This window comes from Microcaecilia unicolor, chromosome 6, assembly GCF_901765095.1.
Source record: "Microcaecilia unicolor chromosome 6, aMicUni1.1, whole genome shotgun sequence".
Classification (NCBI taxonomy): domain Eukaryota; kingdom Metazoa; phylum Chordata; class Amphibia; order Gymnophiona; family Siphonopidae; genus Microcaecilia; species Microcaecilia unicolor.
In genome coordinates this window covers 115944598-115958876 of record NC_044036.1, presented here as the reverse complement: position 1 = coordinate 115958876, position 14279 = coordinate 115944598, and the positions used below count along the sequence as shown (strand labels likewise).

Below are 14279 nucleotides of genomic sequence, written 5' to 3'. Positions count from 1 at the left end.
GGAGATGGGATAGTGTTTATGCACATGCTTTAGAACCACGGTGGGCAACACTGGTCCTCGAGAGCTACAACACAGTAAGGGGTTTCAAGATTTCCACAATGAAAAAGAATATCTATTTGCATACACTAGAAGCAGTATATGCAAATAGATCTCATTCATATTCATTGTGGAAATCTTGAAATCTCCACTGGGTTGTGGCCCTCGAGGACCAAGGTTTCCCACCCTTGCTTTAGAAACTACTCACAACATATAAATGGCAAGTGACCGTACTCACTTGCAAATGCGCAGTACAGACTTCTCTCTCTGTCCCGCCCTCACGTCAAGACGTCATGACATCAGAGGGAAGGAAACGAAGTTGAATTGTCGGACGCCGCCGCTGCTGCTGCCGCCTGGAAAGGAACATCGCGCGAAACAACCTCCACCCTCCCCCCATCCCCGCCGCCGCTCCCGCCCCCCTCCGTATCGGGCCCCCTGTACTGACCTGACAGCGCCTCTCACCTCCATGTGGAAGCGCTGCAGGCAGCAGCAGAGTGATCTGCTGCTGCCTTTAGTTCTTTCACATGGAGGTGAGAGGCGCTGTGATGTCAGTGCAGGGGGCCCGGCACAGAGGGGGGAGGGAACAGCGGCGATGAGGGTAGCTGGACATGGGGGGGAGAGGCCATGGTTGCTGGACTTGGGGTGAGAGCAGGGCACAGAGGAGGGTTGCTGGACATGGGGGGAGGGGGGAGGCTAAGGGAAAGAGGAAGGTCGCTGGATATGGGGGGGGGGGGGGGGGGGGCGGATCGGTGGGAGAGGCCAGGGGAGAGAGGAGGGCTGCAATACTCGCCCGTTTTTACGGGCTTAACAGCTAGTATATACATAAATTAAGTCACTACATTTGTGTATATTAAATAAGCACATGTAAAATGTGAGCGATACTTGTGATGAAATAATTTTCCTTTTTAAAACTAGCATTTCTTAAGGATGAATTCAATTGGTTATAAAATTACCTTTTCTGTTAGAGAAAGACATTATGGCTACTCACCTCAGTGGGCTGAAGTTCAGCATAAGAAACGCCACCACCATCATCAGACACACAGCCCTGCGCTTGGGAGCTGTAATCATAAGCTTCTGATTCTAAGGGACACAAGAAGAATCAGACTTATAAATCATGGATAATGCCTGCATTCAGTCAGGAGCATCTTATGCCAACACTCATTTGTCAACAAGAAGTAAGGATGTTGTGGTCTCTTTAGAGCTTAAAGCTCTTTTAACTCCTTTCTTTAAGGAACACAAGCACATTAGATTACAGATCAACTTTATTTAATATACCACAAACAATAAAATATCTAAGCGGTTTACATTCCAAAATTAGATCAAGGGTAGGAAAATTGGTGGAAATGTAAAGCAAGGATCAAAGGTACATGGGGGATTTATAAAACTGAGTTCAAAAAACCGGATTTATAAAACTCCAAGAGGAGAAGAGTTAATTAAAATTTAAAGTAACAGAAAAAATAGGATAGGGCAAAACATAAGGTTGGGAAGAGAAGTGAAATGAAGGACAATTAAATAAAGAAGGACAAATAAAAGTGTGTGATAGGGGCAGACCTGCCGCTTGCACAATGCAGAAATATTAAATTAAAATCATTGGGACAATAAAATTATGATTGTCGGGACAACGAAGGAAAAGCTTTATAGAAGAAATGGGCCTTCAGAATATCTTTAAATCTTAAAAGATTGCTTATCTTTTCTAAATCCAAGATCAAGCTGTGTTACAATCAGGTACACATGCTGAGTTTACAATCTAAGTTGCCCCTAAGACAGTAAAGCGTAAAGTCATTTGCCTCAAATCACAGGAGTGTCAGTGGGAGAAAGATCAGAAGTCCAATTTCATGGTTCTTAACCCACTGCTCTAATCATTAGGCAGTTACTGCTCCACAATAAGTAAGATTAATTTGGTTTTGGAGTATATACTATGGGCCCTGCTTACTAAGGTGTGCTAGCGTTTTTTGCGTATGCTAAAATTAGTGCACACTAAATGTAAGAGACACCCATATATTCCTATGGGTGTCTCTAGCCTTAGTCTGCACTAAAAACGCTAGTGCGCCTATAGCACGGCTTAGTAAACAGGGACCAATATTTGTAAATCTCTCATTTATTTATTCTCCAATTTAATATACCACCTTTCTCCAAAGCCATTAAGTGGTTTATAAAATATCAAAATACAAAAGAAACACAAATAAAACACAAACACAAAAAGGCTATCAAGCTACAAAAATTAAGTCATAAAATCCACAATCATAAAGTTATACAGTAACATGACATCACAATGCACAAATGTCCTAGCCACCAGATTAAGAAAGTATGACATAGTAAGAAATTAAGCCAGCTGATTTAACCATTTGTTTTTGTTTTCGGAAAGGCTCAGCGTGAAAAAAGAAAAATGAAATGCCGACTAATTCAGTTACAGGAAGTAAAAGATATCCAAGAGACAAAATATCCAGCAATTAAAAAAAAAAAAAAAAAACCACAAATTTACAATAGGCAGAAGTGAGCAACTAAGGCAAACAAAAATATGAAAGAAATCAAACAGTTTCACATGGAAAGTGAAAAGTAATGATGAAAAAAATGTGGTGGCTTTACATTCAGCTGAAAAACAGCAATATGGGGATTACTCATGCAGCAACCCCTTTCAAGGATGGTAGGCCAGTCCTTAGGCAATCCTTCTAAACCTACTCAAGGCACCATTAAAAAATAATGGAAAGGGTATTACTGGGGTAAATTTAGTGCACAACAATATTTAAAAATTCTGCCTTGTTCATCTGTAATGTTTTTGCACAGAATTTCCCCAACACAAGACCTGAAATCTCTTCCTTTTCCCTCCTCTGGCTCCAGATTGCCCCGTCCCCTCTCTCACTCCAACTGCAGTTCTCTCTCCCTCTAACTTCCAGCAAGACACTAATTCTGTCTGCCCCCCAAGTCTTCTCCTGCATGTAATACAACCACCTCTCTTTCTCCCTCTCTACAAATGCACACCCACTACCGCTCATTCTCTCTCCTCCCCTCACCAGCAATCAAGATTAAAAGTTTTATGCTGCACAAGTCTTTCTAGCCATATGGAATTAATCTTCTTCTCTACTTTCCTATTCAAATGGAATTCCTTTCAATATTCCTATTGATATGTATATTTATGTGTGTAAACCACTCAGATAGATTCAATGGGCAGTATTATCGGCACCCTGACAAAATAGCCCCAACAAAAAAGCCCTGACAAAACAGCATGGTAACAAAATAGCCCTTGACAAAATGGCCCCTCCCACAAAATAACCCTTGACAAAATAGCCCCCTAGAAAAAAATGCAGTGCCATATTCTGGGCAGCCTGATCGGGTCCTTTTGTCATGGGCTAATTTGTCAAGGGCTATATTGTGGGCAGGCCGACTTGACAGAGGCTGTTATGTCAGGGGCTATTATATCGAGAGCCTTTTTTGTCAGGGCTATTTTGACCAGGTTACCGTATTATCAAGTAATAAAGAAACATGAATAAAAAAAAACTTGATTGTATCTCTCCACCAATCATCCCATGGCACACCCTCAAGCCTGATCTCCCCCAACACCAGTAGCACACTCTCAGTTTGTTCTGCCACCTCTCTCAACCTCTTCCCCCCCAATCTCCATGGCACCCTGGTCATCTTGCTCTGCTCCCATCCCCAACCATTCCCATGGCACACTCACCTTGCTCTGTCTCTACCCCCTACCTTCCCCATGCTACATTTACCTTGTTCTGACCTCTTCTCATTCCCATGGAATACTCAACTAGCATCAGCTGCTCTTTCCACCTCCTCTGCAGGGATCACGTGGTAAGATAAGGGAGAGGAGGAAGAGGAAGAAACAGTGACCCACTGCACATCAGGGTATTTCCTCCTCCTCTACTGGCCTTAGACCCAACTGTTTATGTGAACCACAGGGGCCTCTCTGCAGTTCACATAAACAATCAGGTCTAGGGCTGGCAGGGGAGGAGGAGGAAGTTACCCGATGTGCAAAGGTTCATTTCTTTCTCCTCTTGCTGTGCAATCTCTGTGGGGCAGGGGCGTTATCAACAGTCCATTTTTTGTGTGTGTGTTTGGGGGGAGGTGCTATGAATTTCCTCTTTGCTCTCCCACCTCACCACTGCCACTGCATTAAAAAAAATAAAAAAAAATCATACAGAAATCTGCTGCTCGCTCCCCCTTCTCCCTGTGCAGGGGTCCAATGGTTCTGTCTGACATTGTGTCGTCCCCCCCCCCCCCCCCCAGTCCTGGCTGGTTACCAGCACAAGCAGTGAAAGACTTCTGGGGCCTTTCCTCTGTATCCTGCCTCCTGTGACAGAGAAAAAGGCCCTGGGAAGACCGGTTGCAGAAGTCTGTTTCACTGCATGTACTGGTCACAGCCAGGACTCTGGAGGTCCATGGGGGGTGGGAGGGGGAGAAGGAATGAAGAAAGGGAGTGTGTGGTACTGGACAAGGTTGAGAAAGGGAGAATGGATAGCAGGTGGCAGCAGGCAGCCCCTGCAACAGTTGTTGAAATTTTTGAGGAGGCCTGGGTCCAAACTGAGGAGGCTATGCCATTGCTGTGGGGGGAGGGGGAGAGACTGAAAAGAGACCTTGTACCAGCACCCTCTCAGATTTCTGTACAGCAAGTGCAGAATGCTGCACACTCTGCGGGGCTGGGGAATTCTGCACTGCACAGTTCTCCTGCTCTTCCCTCTAAAGAGAGCAATTCAGGCAAACACTGAAGGGACAAATGCCAAAATAAATGTCACGAAAACACAGGAAACAGTAAGCAAAAAAAAAAATCAGAAGAGTGAGAGAGCTACTTAGGTACCTAACAGAAAAATAAGAAAACAAATGAAAGGGAGGTGGTACACATCTTGGAGAGCTGGATTCACAATATTCAAAACCTTGTTAACAAAATTACCAAGAGAGGTAGACAAATACAGCAGCAATTGCCGAGTCTTGCTATAATGGAAACTAGGTTTAAAAGATGTGACCAGGTTTGGAAAGATTATTAGAAAACTCCTAGGTGGTTGCAGATTAGAAGCCAGGCACGTGCATCTGGCTGCTCTGATGACTTGAAAGTCAGGAAGAAACGCTATGATTAGTATGACTGTGATGGGGGGGGGGGGGGGGGGGGGGGGAGCAGGAAGAAGAGCAATAAGGAAGGAGCCTGAGGTAAGGATAAGAGGGATAGAAGTGAGAAAAAGGGCACGCAGTAAGAAAGACGTCATGGGGACACAAAACAGGAGGCACTGCAACCAAGACAGTTATGGGGGGGGGGTGGTATATAAAGTAGAAACTGCAGAAAGCCCTGAACAGAAGGGGGCAGTACTTAGGGAAGGCGTCAAGCAAGAAGAATCAGCTGATGATTGTTTCCACTGTGTACCCACAGATCTGCAAGGGGAATTTTCAAAGTGCAAAGGGATAAGACTGAAATGGAAAGGAATGTGGTAGAAGAGAGAAAGACTGGAGAGAAAACTTGCCAGGGGGTACTAAAAACAGAATGAAGAAAGACTGATGGGCTGGCAAATTGGAGGAGGGAGAAAATGAGGAAGGACCTGTGAGAAAAACTAGTGGTGAGGATGAGGTACTGATTGGGGGGAGGGGGAAGAGAGAGAGAGTGTATGTGTGTGGTGTGTGTGCTGTAGAGTAGCTAGGGAAGGGAGAAATGGGGCAAGATGGGAGAGTGAGACTAGAGAGGGAGAGCAAGTTTGATGGGGACAGGTTAGGTGGTTCCTACAACACCTGAATGTTAAAAAGGGGTCCTGCACACAAAAAAAGGAACCTTCTGCCTCGCATCACCCTATGCCTGGAACAGACTCCCCGAGCCCATACGCCATGCGCCCTCCCTGCCCATCTTTAAGTCCTTACTCAAAACCCATCTCTTCTCCCTTGCTTTTGGCGCCTAACCACCTTCCCCATTCATGATACACTGACTACATAGTTTGTTACTTTTAGATTGTAAGCTCTCTTGAGCAGAGACTGTCCTTCCCCATGTTTTAACTTGTACAGCGCTGCGTAACCCTAGTAGCGCTATAGAAATGCCAAGTAGTAGTAGGAACCTCTGTATTAGACAATATAAATTAAATGCAATGAGCAAGTAACAAAAACAAAAAACCTGTCAATAAATAAATAAATACAAATCTAACACATAAAAATTACCCAAAATGTTTCCCAAATCTCAAATAATCTCTTTCCAGGCAAAGAGGCATGGGGGGAAAAAAGATGCAACAGAAGAAAGGCCCATGTCCTTATCCAAACTAAGACTAGTCATTCCCGGAGTTAAAACTACAGCCTAAAATGCACTCTCCCAAGTTTCTCTGAAAAATCAGAAAGACCAACTCATAGGAAGTGGAGGAGTGGCCTAGAGGCTAGAACACTGGTCTTGACATCCAGAAGGGTCAGTTCAAATCCTACTGCTGCCCCTTGTGATCATGGGAAAGTCACTTAACCCTCCATTATCTCAAGTACGTACCTGAATCTAACTTACCTTGAGCTATTGCTGAAAGGTGTGAGCAAAATCCAAATAAATAAATTAGAAAGACTTTGGCCAAATAACCTTAAATGTTGTTCTAAATATTACAGCTAGCCAAATGAGACTCACAAGAAAAGCAGAAAAAAGTGGTCTCTAGAATTACAATATGTACTTTATTAGGCAGCAGCATTCTGAATAAATTTATAAAAAATCCTTAAGAAAAGCACACATAAGGTAAATTACATTAGTCTGTTTGAGACAACACTATATAAAAATAAAAGACCAACAATCAAGTTCTAGAAATATATTAATTACCCAGTAAAAAGATACTGGTGACTAGCTTTTGAGAGATAGCCTATTTTCGTCAGGATCCCAAAAAAGTAGCTAGATTCCATGCTGTTTATCCCCAGGAATAAAGAGCTGTGGTTTCCTTGGGTCTACCTACTAACCGTTTATGTATTTTCCCTTCCAGGAATTTGTCCAAACCCTTTTTAAACCCAGTTATGCTAGCTACTTTTAACCTAATCCTCCAGGAACAAATTCCAGAACTTAACTTATATGAAACGGATGGGCAGACTGGATTGGCCTTAGGGACGTTATCCACTATTTCTTTTTTTTTTTTTTTTTTTTTTTTTAAGTAGAGGTAACTTCAGTTTCTGTTAGGGATTCACTGACAGACACAGTTTGATGAGGTGTGCCTAAATCTTTGAACAAGACTTAACATTACAGTTGTTGATAAAACTTGCATTCTTGGTGATATCACACCATCATATGTGGTGGGAAGTGCAAGGCTTGTTTGAAATTTTTAATCTGGTAAATTTTGAGACTTACTAAGTGAGTTATAAAGAACACTTCTCACAAAAAAGGCAACAGCAGCCTTTCCAACATTACAGCTGCTAAATGTAAAATTAGTGAAATGAAAGCACACACATAGAAACCCTGAGCAGTAAGTATCCCCAGTGGATAATTAGCTGGTAAAGAACGTATATGAGGTTGGCATTGACACTGTGCAGACCTGCTACCATCCCATAGATCTTACCTCTACTACTATATCATCCAGCAACTTCTGCAAAGATACATTTTCTTTCTTAAGTCTCTCATTCTCAACCATAGTAGCTCTAAGTCGAGCCTCCAGACTCTGCATATATTCTTTCTTCTTTCTCCTTGACTGGAAGGCAGACTCCCGGTTCTTAATCATTCGCTGCAGTCTCCTTACGACATTTATCTGCAAATAGAACAAAGCACCCCTTCAGCACCAGTGACTGCACATCACCCTGCAAGTATCAGAACAGCTAGGTTCAAGGGCTGTGTCTCCTTCCTGTGAGGTATAAGGGCAAGAACAGTTCAGGGGCTGTATATCAGACTGCCTGTGAGGTTATAGTGAAGGAAGAATCAAGGTCAGGTTGAGCATGTAAACCCACCCCTGAGGTACTTACACAGGCATAAAAGTTTTTCCAGAGCATTTGAACAAATCTATATAGTCATGTTTCCCAGGGGATAGTTGGCAGCGAGAATCAAAAATAGCTAAACAATTCAAAATTCTAACTTTAGTTAGCTATCATCCTCTAGTTACCAATTAATGGCTCCAAAATCTTTTTTTTAAGTCTCTTCTAGGAATGAATTTGTACTTGAAGCAAAGATATTACCTATAGCTAGTGTTCTCTAAGGACAGCAGGCCTTCTTATTCTCCGTCTGGATGATGTCATCCAACGGAGCCTGATGCGGACGCTGACTAGCTATCCCACCCCGCATGCACTGGTGCCTCTTCCTGCCTGATGCGCGAGCTCGGGTCCTCCAGTCAGGTAAAAAAGCAAAAAGCCTACAACTAAACACAACCCCGAGGAGAGGTGGGAGGTTATGTAAGAACAATCAGCCTGCTGCTGTCCTCAGAGAACACCAGCTATAGGTAAGAAGTATCTCTGCTTTCTCCAAGGACAAGCAGGCCTTCTTATTCTCACATTTGGGAATCCCTAGCTACCAGGCTCACCAAAAGTGGAGGAGTGGCCTAGTGGTTAGAGTGGTGGACTTTGGTCCTGGGGAACTGGGTTCAATTCCCACTGCAGGCACAGGCAGCTCCTTGTGACTCTGGGCAAGACACTTAACCCTCCATTGTCCGAAGTACAAATAAGTACCTAAGCCGCATTGAGCCTGCCATGAGCGGGAAAGCGCGGGGTACAAATAAAAAAAAAAAAAAACACCAAGAAAGCTAGGATAACTGAGTCTCAAAATGTTGAGACTAAAACTACTATACATACTAGCTGTGTTGGTGCAGCCTGGAACAGAATAAAACAGGGCCGAGGAGAGTAGAGTTGGATTCTAGACATCGGACAAATTCTGCAGAACTGATTGTCCGAACCAACTATAGTGTTGAGTATCCTGATCCAGACAGTAGTGGGATATGAATGTTATTCCCTAATAGGACAACTGGCTGGTCAACAGCACATCTTGAGAAGGAGCCACAGAGTGAATGCGGATGACTATTCAGGTGTTGGAGCTACTGGTGTTTGCCTCTATGGAGGCTCATCTCAAGTGGGCTACCGATGCATCCATGGCTCTGACATTGTGAGCTGTGACATGGTGCTTGAGAGTCAGCCTAACCTGGGTGTAAGCAAAGGAGATGTGATGCAATCTGCTCTCCAATTTGAAAAATGTGCATTTACCGATTGCCACCCCCAATCTGTTGGGGTTAAAAGAAATGAAAAGCTGGGTGGGCTTGAGTCCGCTCCAGACAGAAGGCTAAGGCTTGCTGTCTAAGTATCTAAGTACACTTTCACCAGGATGAGCACAAGGCCTTGGGGAAAAAAGTAGGTAGAACAATTGGTTAAGATGGGACTCCGACACGACCTTAGAAAGGAACTTAGGGTGCGTGCGGAGGACTACTCTGTTGTGATGAAATTTAGCATATGGCGGGTGAGCTACTGGGCCTGGAGCTCACTGACTCTGTGACTGAAGAAGTGACTGCCACCAGAAACAGAACCTTCCAAGTAAAAAACTTCAGATGAAAATAATTTAGAGGCTCGGAGGAAGTGACATCACCGCTGCGAGATGGCTGCTTGATCGCGGAGCTCTGCTGGTGCCTAAGAATAACTATCAGATACACCCGGGAAACCTAACTCGATTCCTCCCCAAACCATTTTTCAAAAAGTCTCCTGAAAGTATGGTGGCACAAAAGAAGGTTGCTAAATTTAAATATAATGCTGACAAACCGGGGACAGGATCAAGCGCGGTGCAGAGGGTGGTGACACAAGGCACTAAAATGGCAGCTGAGGATACAGATCCGGACCCCGAGGAGCAATCCGAAAGCGATACAGAACTCACCAAGAAGGATGTTGCCCGCTGGTTTAAAGAATTGAAATCCAAACTGGTGACCACTAGGAGGACATTCAATTAGCGGAGGCAGAGCTCCACAAGAGGTCAGAGAAATAGGAAATCGAGTGGCTGAGACGGAAGAGAGGGTGGAGGCCATAGTGGGAGATATACAAGGCATACAAACAGCTCTCAAAAGGGAGCAACAGTTATGGGTTGACATGGAGCTAAAGGTCGAGGACTTAGAAAATAGATGAAGGCGCTGTAACCTGCTTTAAGGGAATACCGGAGGAAGATCAGTTTAAAGATAGTGTTATTAAGGGAGCTCAGAGAGGTTCTGGCAGGCCCTCTTAATGATTTGTTTAATAAATCCTTGGAGATGGGAGAGGTTCCATGGGACTGGAGAACGGCAGAAGTGGTCCTTCTTCACAAAAGTGGTGATAGGGAAGAAGCTGGAAACTATAGGCCGGTAAGCCTCACTTCGGTTATTGGAAAAGTAATGGAAGTGATGCTGAAGGAAAGGATAGTGAATTTCCTGGAAGCCAATAAGTTGCAAGATCTGAGACAACATGGTTTTACTAAAGGGAAATCGTGCCAAACAAATCTCATTGAATTCTTTGACTGGGTGACCGGAGAATTGAATCAGGGACGTGCTATAGATGTAATCTACTTAGATTTCAGCAAAGCTTTTGACACAGTTCCTCACAAGAGGCTCTTAAATAAACTGGACAGGCTGAAGATAGGACCTGACGTGGTGAACTAGTCGTTGGTGAGGCCCCACCTGGAGTATTGTGTTCAGTTTTGGAGGCCGTATCTTGCTAAGGATGTAAAAAGAATTGAAGCGGTGCAAAGAAAAGCTACGAGAATGGTATGGTATTTGCGTTACAAGACGTATGAGGAAAGACTTGCTGACCTGAACATGTATACCCTGGAGAACAGGAGAAACAGGGGTGATATGATACACAAGTTCAAATATTTGAAAGGTATTAATCCGCAAACGAACCTTTTCCAGAGATGGGAAGGCGGCAGAACTAGAGGACATGAAATGAGATTGAAGGGGGGCAGACTCAAGAAAAATGTCAGGAAGTATTTTTTCACGGAGAGAGTGGTGGATGCTTGGAATGCCCTCCCGCGGGAGGTGGTGGAGATGAAAACGGTAATGGAATTCAAAAATGCGTGGGATAAACATAAAGGAATCCTGTTCAGAAGGAATGGATCCTCAGAAGCTTAGCGGAGATTGGGTGACAGAGCAGACTTCTACAGTCTGTGCCGTGAAAATGGCAGATTAATCAAGGTCAGGTATACACAAAAAGTACCACATATGAGTTATCTTGTTGGGCAGACTGGATGGACCGTGCAGGTCTCTCTCTGCCATCCAATTCTGGTCGCCGCATCTCAAGAAAGATACAGTGGAATTGGAAAAGGTGCAGCGAAGGGCGACGAAAATGATAGCGGGGACGGGACGACTTCCCTATGAAGAAAGACTAAGGAGGCTAGGGCTTTTCAGCCTGGAGAAGAGACATGATAGAGGTATATAAAATAATGAGTGGAGTGGAACAGGTGGATGTGAAGCGTCTGTTCACGCTTTCCAAAAATAGTAGGACTAGGGGGCATGCGATGAAAATACAGTGTAGTACATTTAAAACAAATAGGAGAACATTTTTCTTCACCCAACGAAATGTGGGTATAGGCATCCTTCAACTCCGGAGAGCATAGCCAGTCGTTTTCCTGAATTAGAGGAAAAAGGATGCCCAGGGAAAGCACTCTGAACTTTTCTTTGACTAGGAATTTGTTCAGGTCCCTTAGGTCTAGGGTGGGCCCATATACCCCCCCCCCCCCCCCCCCCCCCCCCCAGACCTAAGGGACCTGAACAAATTCCTAGTCAAAGAAAAGTTCACAAGGAGGTACCTGGAATAGAATCCCTTCCCTTCTTCCCCTAGTGGTACGGGTTGCACCGCTAGGGCCTGTAGAAGGGCAGAGAGTTCCTCTGTAAGAACCTGCTTGTGCTGAGAGCTGATGAACGATGTTTTTGGTGGGCAATTTGGAGGCTCTGATGCCACTTCAGTGCGTACCCGAGGACTATTTGAAGAACCCATTGGTCAGAGGTTACAAGGGGCCATCTGTGCTGATAAAAAATGAGCCTCCCTTTGACCGAAACGTTGTCTGGGTGGTCACTTTTTGTGTGGCCATGCTCTGCTGAAGCCAATCAAAAGCTCATGCCCTGCTTTGACTGGGAAGCCGGCTGGGAGAACAGGATTGGTGGAGACTGGAGCGCTGGGCCTAAGCCACCAGAGTGGAACAAGTGGGAGGCAGGAACTTACACCTTTAAGAGTAGTAGGAACACTGCCTAGACATGGTTAAAAATCTTCTAGCAGAAGATGCAGATGGAGTACGCCAAGAGATAATATGGAGAGTATCCATATGTTTCTTAAAGAGGTTAGTGACCTCCTCCACTCTCTCTCCAAACAAGTTGTCCCCTCAGAACAGCACATTCGACAACCTTTCCTGAACCTCTGGTTCAAGGACAGAGAAATGCAGCCATGAGAGTCTGCGCATCCCCACACCCATGCCAGAGAGTCTGGTCGCGACATCAAAATCACAGGTGTCCCTGGCCAGGTAATGCTTACACTCAATCTGCTTGTTGGCCAGCAAGCGAAGCTCTGTGGCCTGCTCCAAAGGGAGAGAGTCTGCCAGAGTCAGTGTACTGTTCAGCAGAGACTTCAAGTAAAGGCTCGTATAGAGCCGGTAGGATTAGATGGGGGCCAACAAGCATCAAGGATGAAAAATCTTCCTCCCAAACAAATCCAAAGTCCTAGCCTCTCGTCCCTGGGGTGCCGAGCCATGAGACCGAGAACTCTTGGCCTGTATGAGAGTTGTGCGACAATTGTGCCTCCTCGATTCTGGGAGCCTTCTGGGTATGATACTGCATATCCACCTTTTTAAGTGCAACCTACAATATGAGGTGGTTCCCAGTTCAACAGTGTGTCCTTAAGGATAGGGTACTTAGGATAGTGCAACAGTACTGTAACCCCCTTCCTTGGGAGGAGCCTTATAGCCCAGAACAGACATCTCTGCTCTGGGCTCCTCCTCCATACAACTTAAATGGAATGACCGTAGCCATCTTCCTCACAAAACTGGTGAAAGCGACAGCCTCTGGTGGAGATTTTCATCTCTCTGGAGGAGGAGAGGGATCAGATGGAATTTCATACTCCTCCTCCGAGAAGTAATGTGGATCCTCATCCGACTCCCATGAGCAGTCCCAATCAGACTCTTCACCATACTCAGGTGCAGATGAATGAGTCTGCACTTGCCTCAGCCTAGTGGAACCATGTCCACACTCTGAGGAACTATGAGATGCAGCCCTATCCTCAGAATCCGGGGAAGCTTCCTCCCCTAATGCCGAAAGCAGTAATGGCGTCAAAGATCTAAGCACCTACACTGATGGGAGTCTTGGAGAGAACCTGGGGCAGTTCAGGCAGCGGCGCAAGTGCCCTCTGCAGCAAGCGTGCCAGCTCCTCTCGGAACATACTGCAGAACCGCTCAAAGATAGGCATCAACAAAGGCATGGTAGCCAGAGTAGAAGCAGTCTGAGAAGATGAAAAAACTAAAAACACAAGTCAGGAGACTCGAACGCGCATGGCAAAAAACAAAAAATGACCATACATTCAAAGCTTGGAAACAAATGCAAAGAAAATACAAATATACAATAAAACAAACCGAAAGAGCATACTACAAAACCAAAATAGGACCAGACTACAAAGATGCACATAAACTCAACCAACTCGTGAATAAACTAATAGACACCACACCGGTTACCACAGGCAGCACAGACTCCCCATCGGCAGACCAACTTGCCAAATACTTCAATGAGAAAATTATAAAACTTCGATCCACATTACCACTCAATACCACTGATCACAAAAATTTTATGGATTACTTGAACCCTACTCCCGGTGAATACCCAGGAGACCGAACCTGGAATGACTTCGATCTACTAACCGAAGAAACCATCATTCAAGAAATCAACAAATTCTCCAAAACCCACTCCAAACTGGATATTTGCCCCAGTAACCTAATAAGGTTCGCCCCCAAACGCTTCATAACAGACCTTACGTCACACCTGAACACCTGATTTTCTGCTCCAATATACTGTGAATCACATTGGTCCTTTTTGTGGGATACTGCGTTACATAAGGAATGTACTGGTATTATGCACGATTCCACTCCACCTGTAAAGGTCACCATGTGTCACTGTGGCAGCTGTTCTCTAAGAATGCTGGATGAGAACTTTCAGAACCTGAGTGAGACAGCAATCACTTTTTCCACCCAGGCCAGTGCCAAGAGCTTATAAGATCTCTTTTATAAACCACAATTACAGTGGCAGGGGATGTGAGGTTTAACTGGTTTTCACATTAATGTGGATTCAGAATGTGAATGTCATCTGACAACAAGACAGAACTGGTTCTTTGAAAACTGAGAGCAAGTC

General features: G+C 44.7%; 1 protein-coding gene across 2 annotated transcripts in view; it reads right to left on the bottom strand.

Moving 5' to 3' along the window:
• ATF6 (activating transcription factor 6) overlaps nt 1-14279 on the bottom strand; it is a 202492-nt gene that overhangs the window by 135379 nt on the left and 52834 nt on the right. For both annotated transcript variants that reach the window (XM_030205966.1, XM_030205964.1), the window contains exons 8-9: nt 7527-7712; nt 1025-1116 (exon numbers count right to left, since the gene is read on the bottom strand). In XM_030205966.1, the coding sequence (XP_030061826.1) occupies nt 1025-1116; nt 7527-7712 (278 nt within the window). The remainder of the gene's footprint in view (nt 1-1024; nt 1117-7526; nt 7713-14279) is intronic.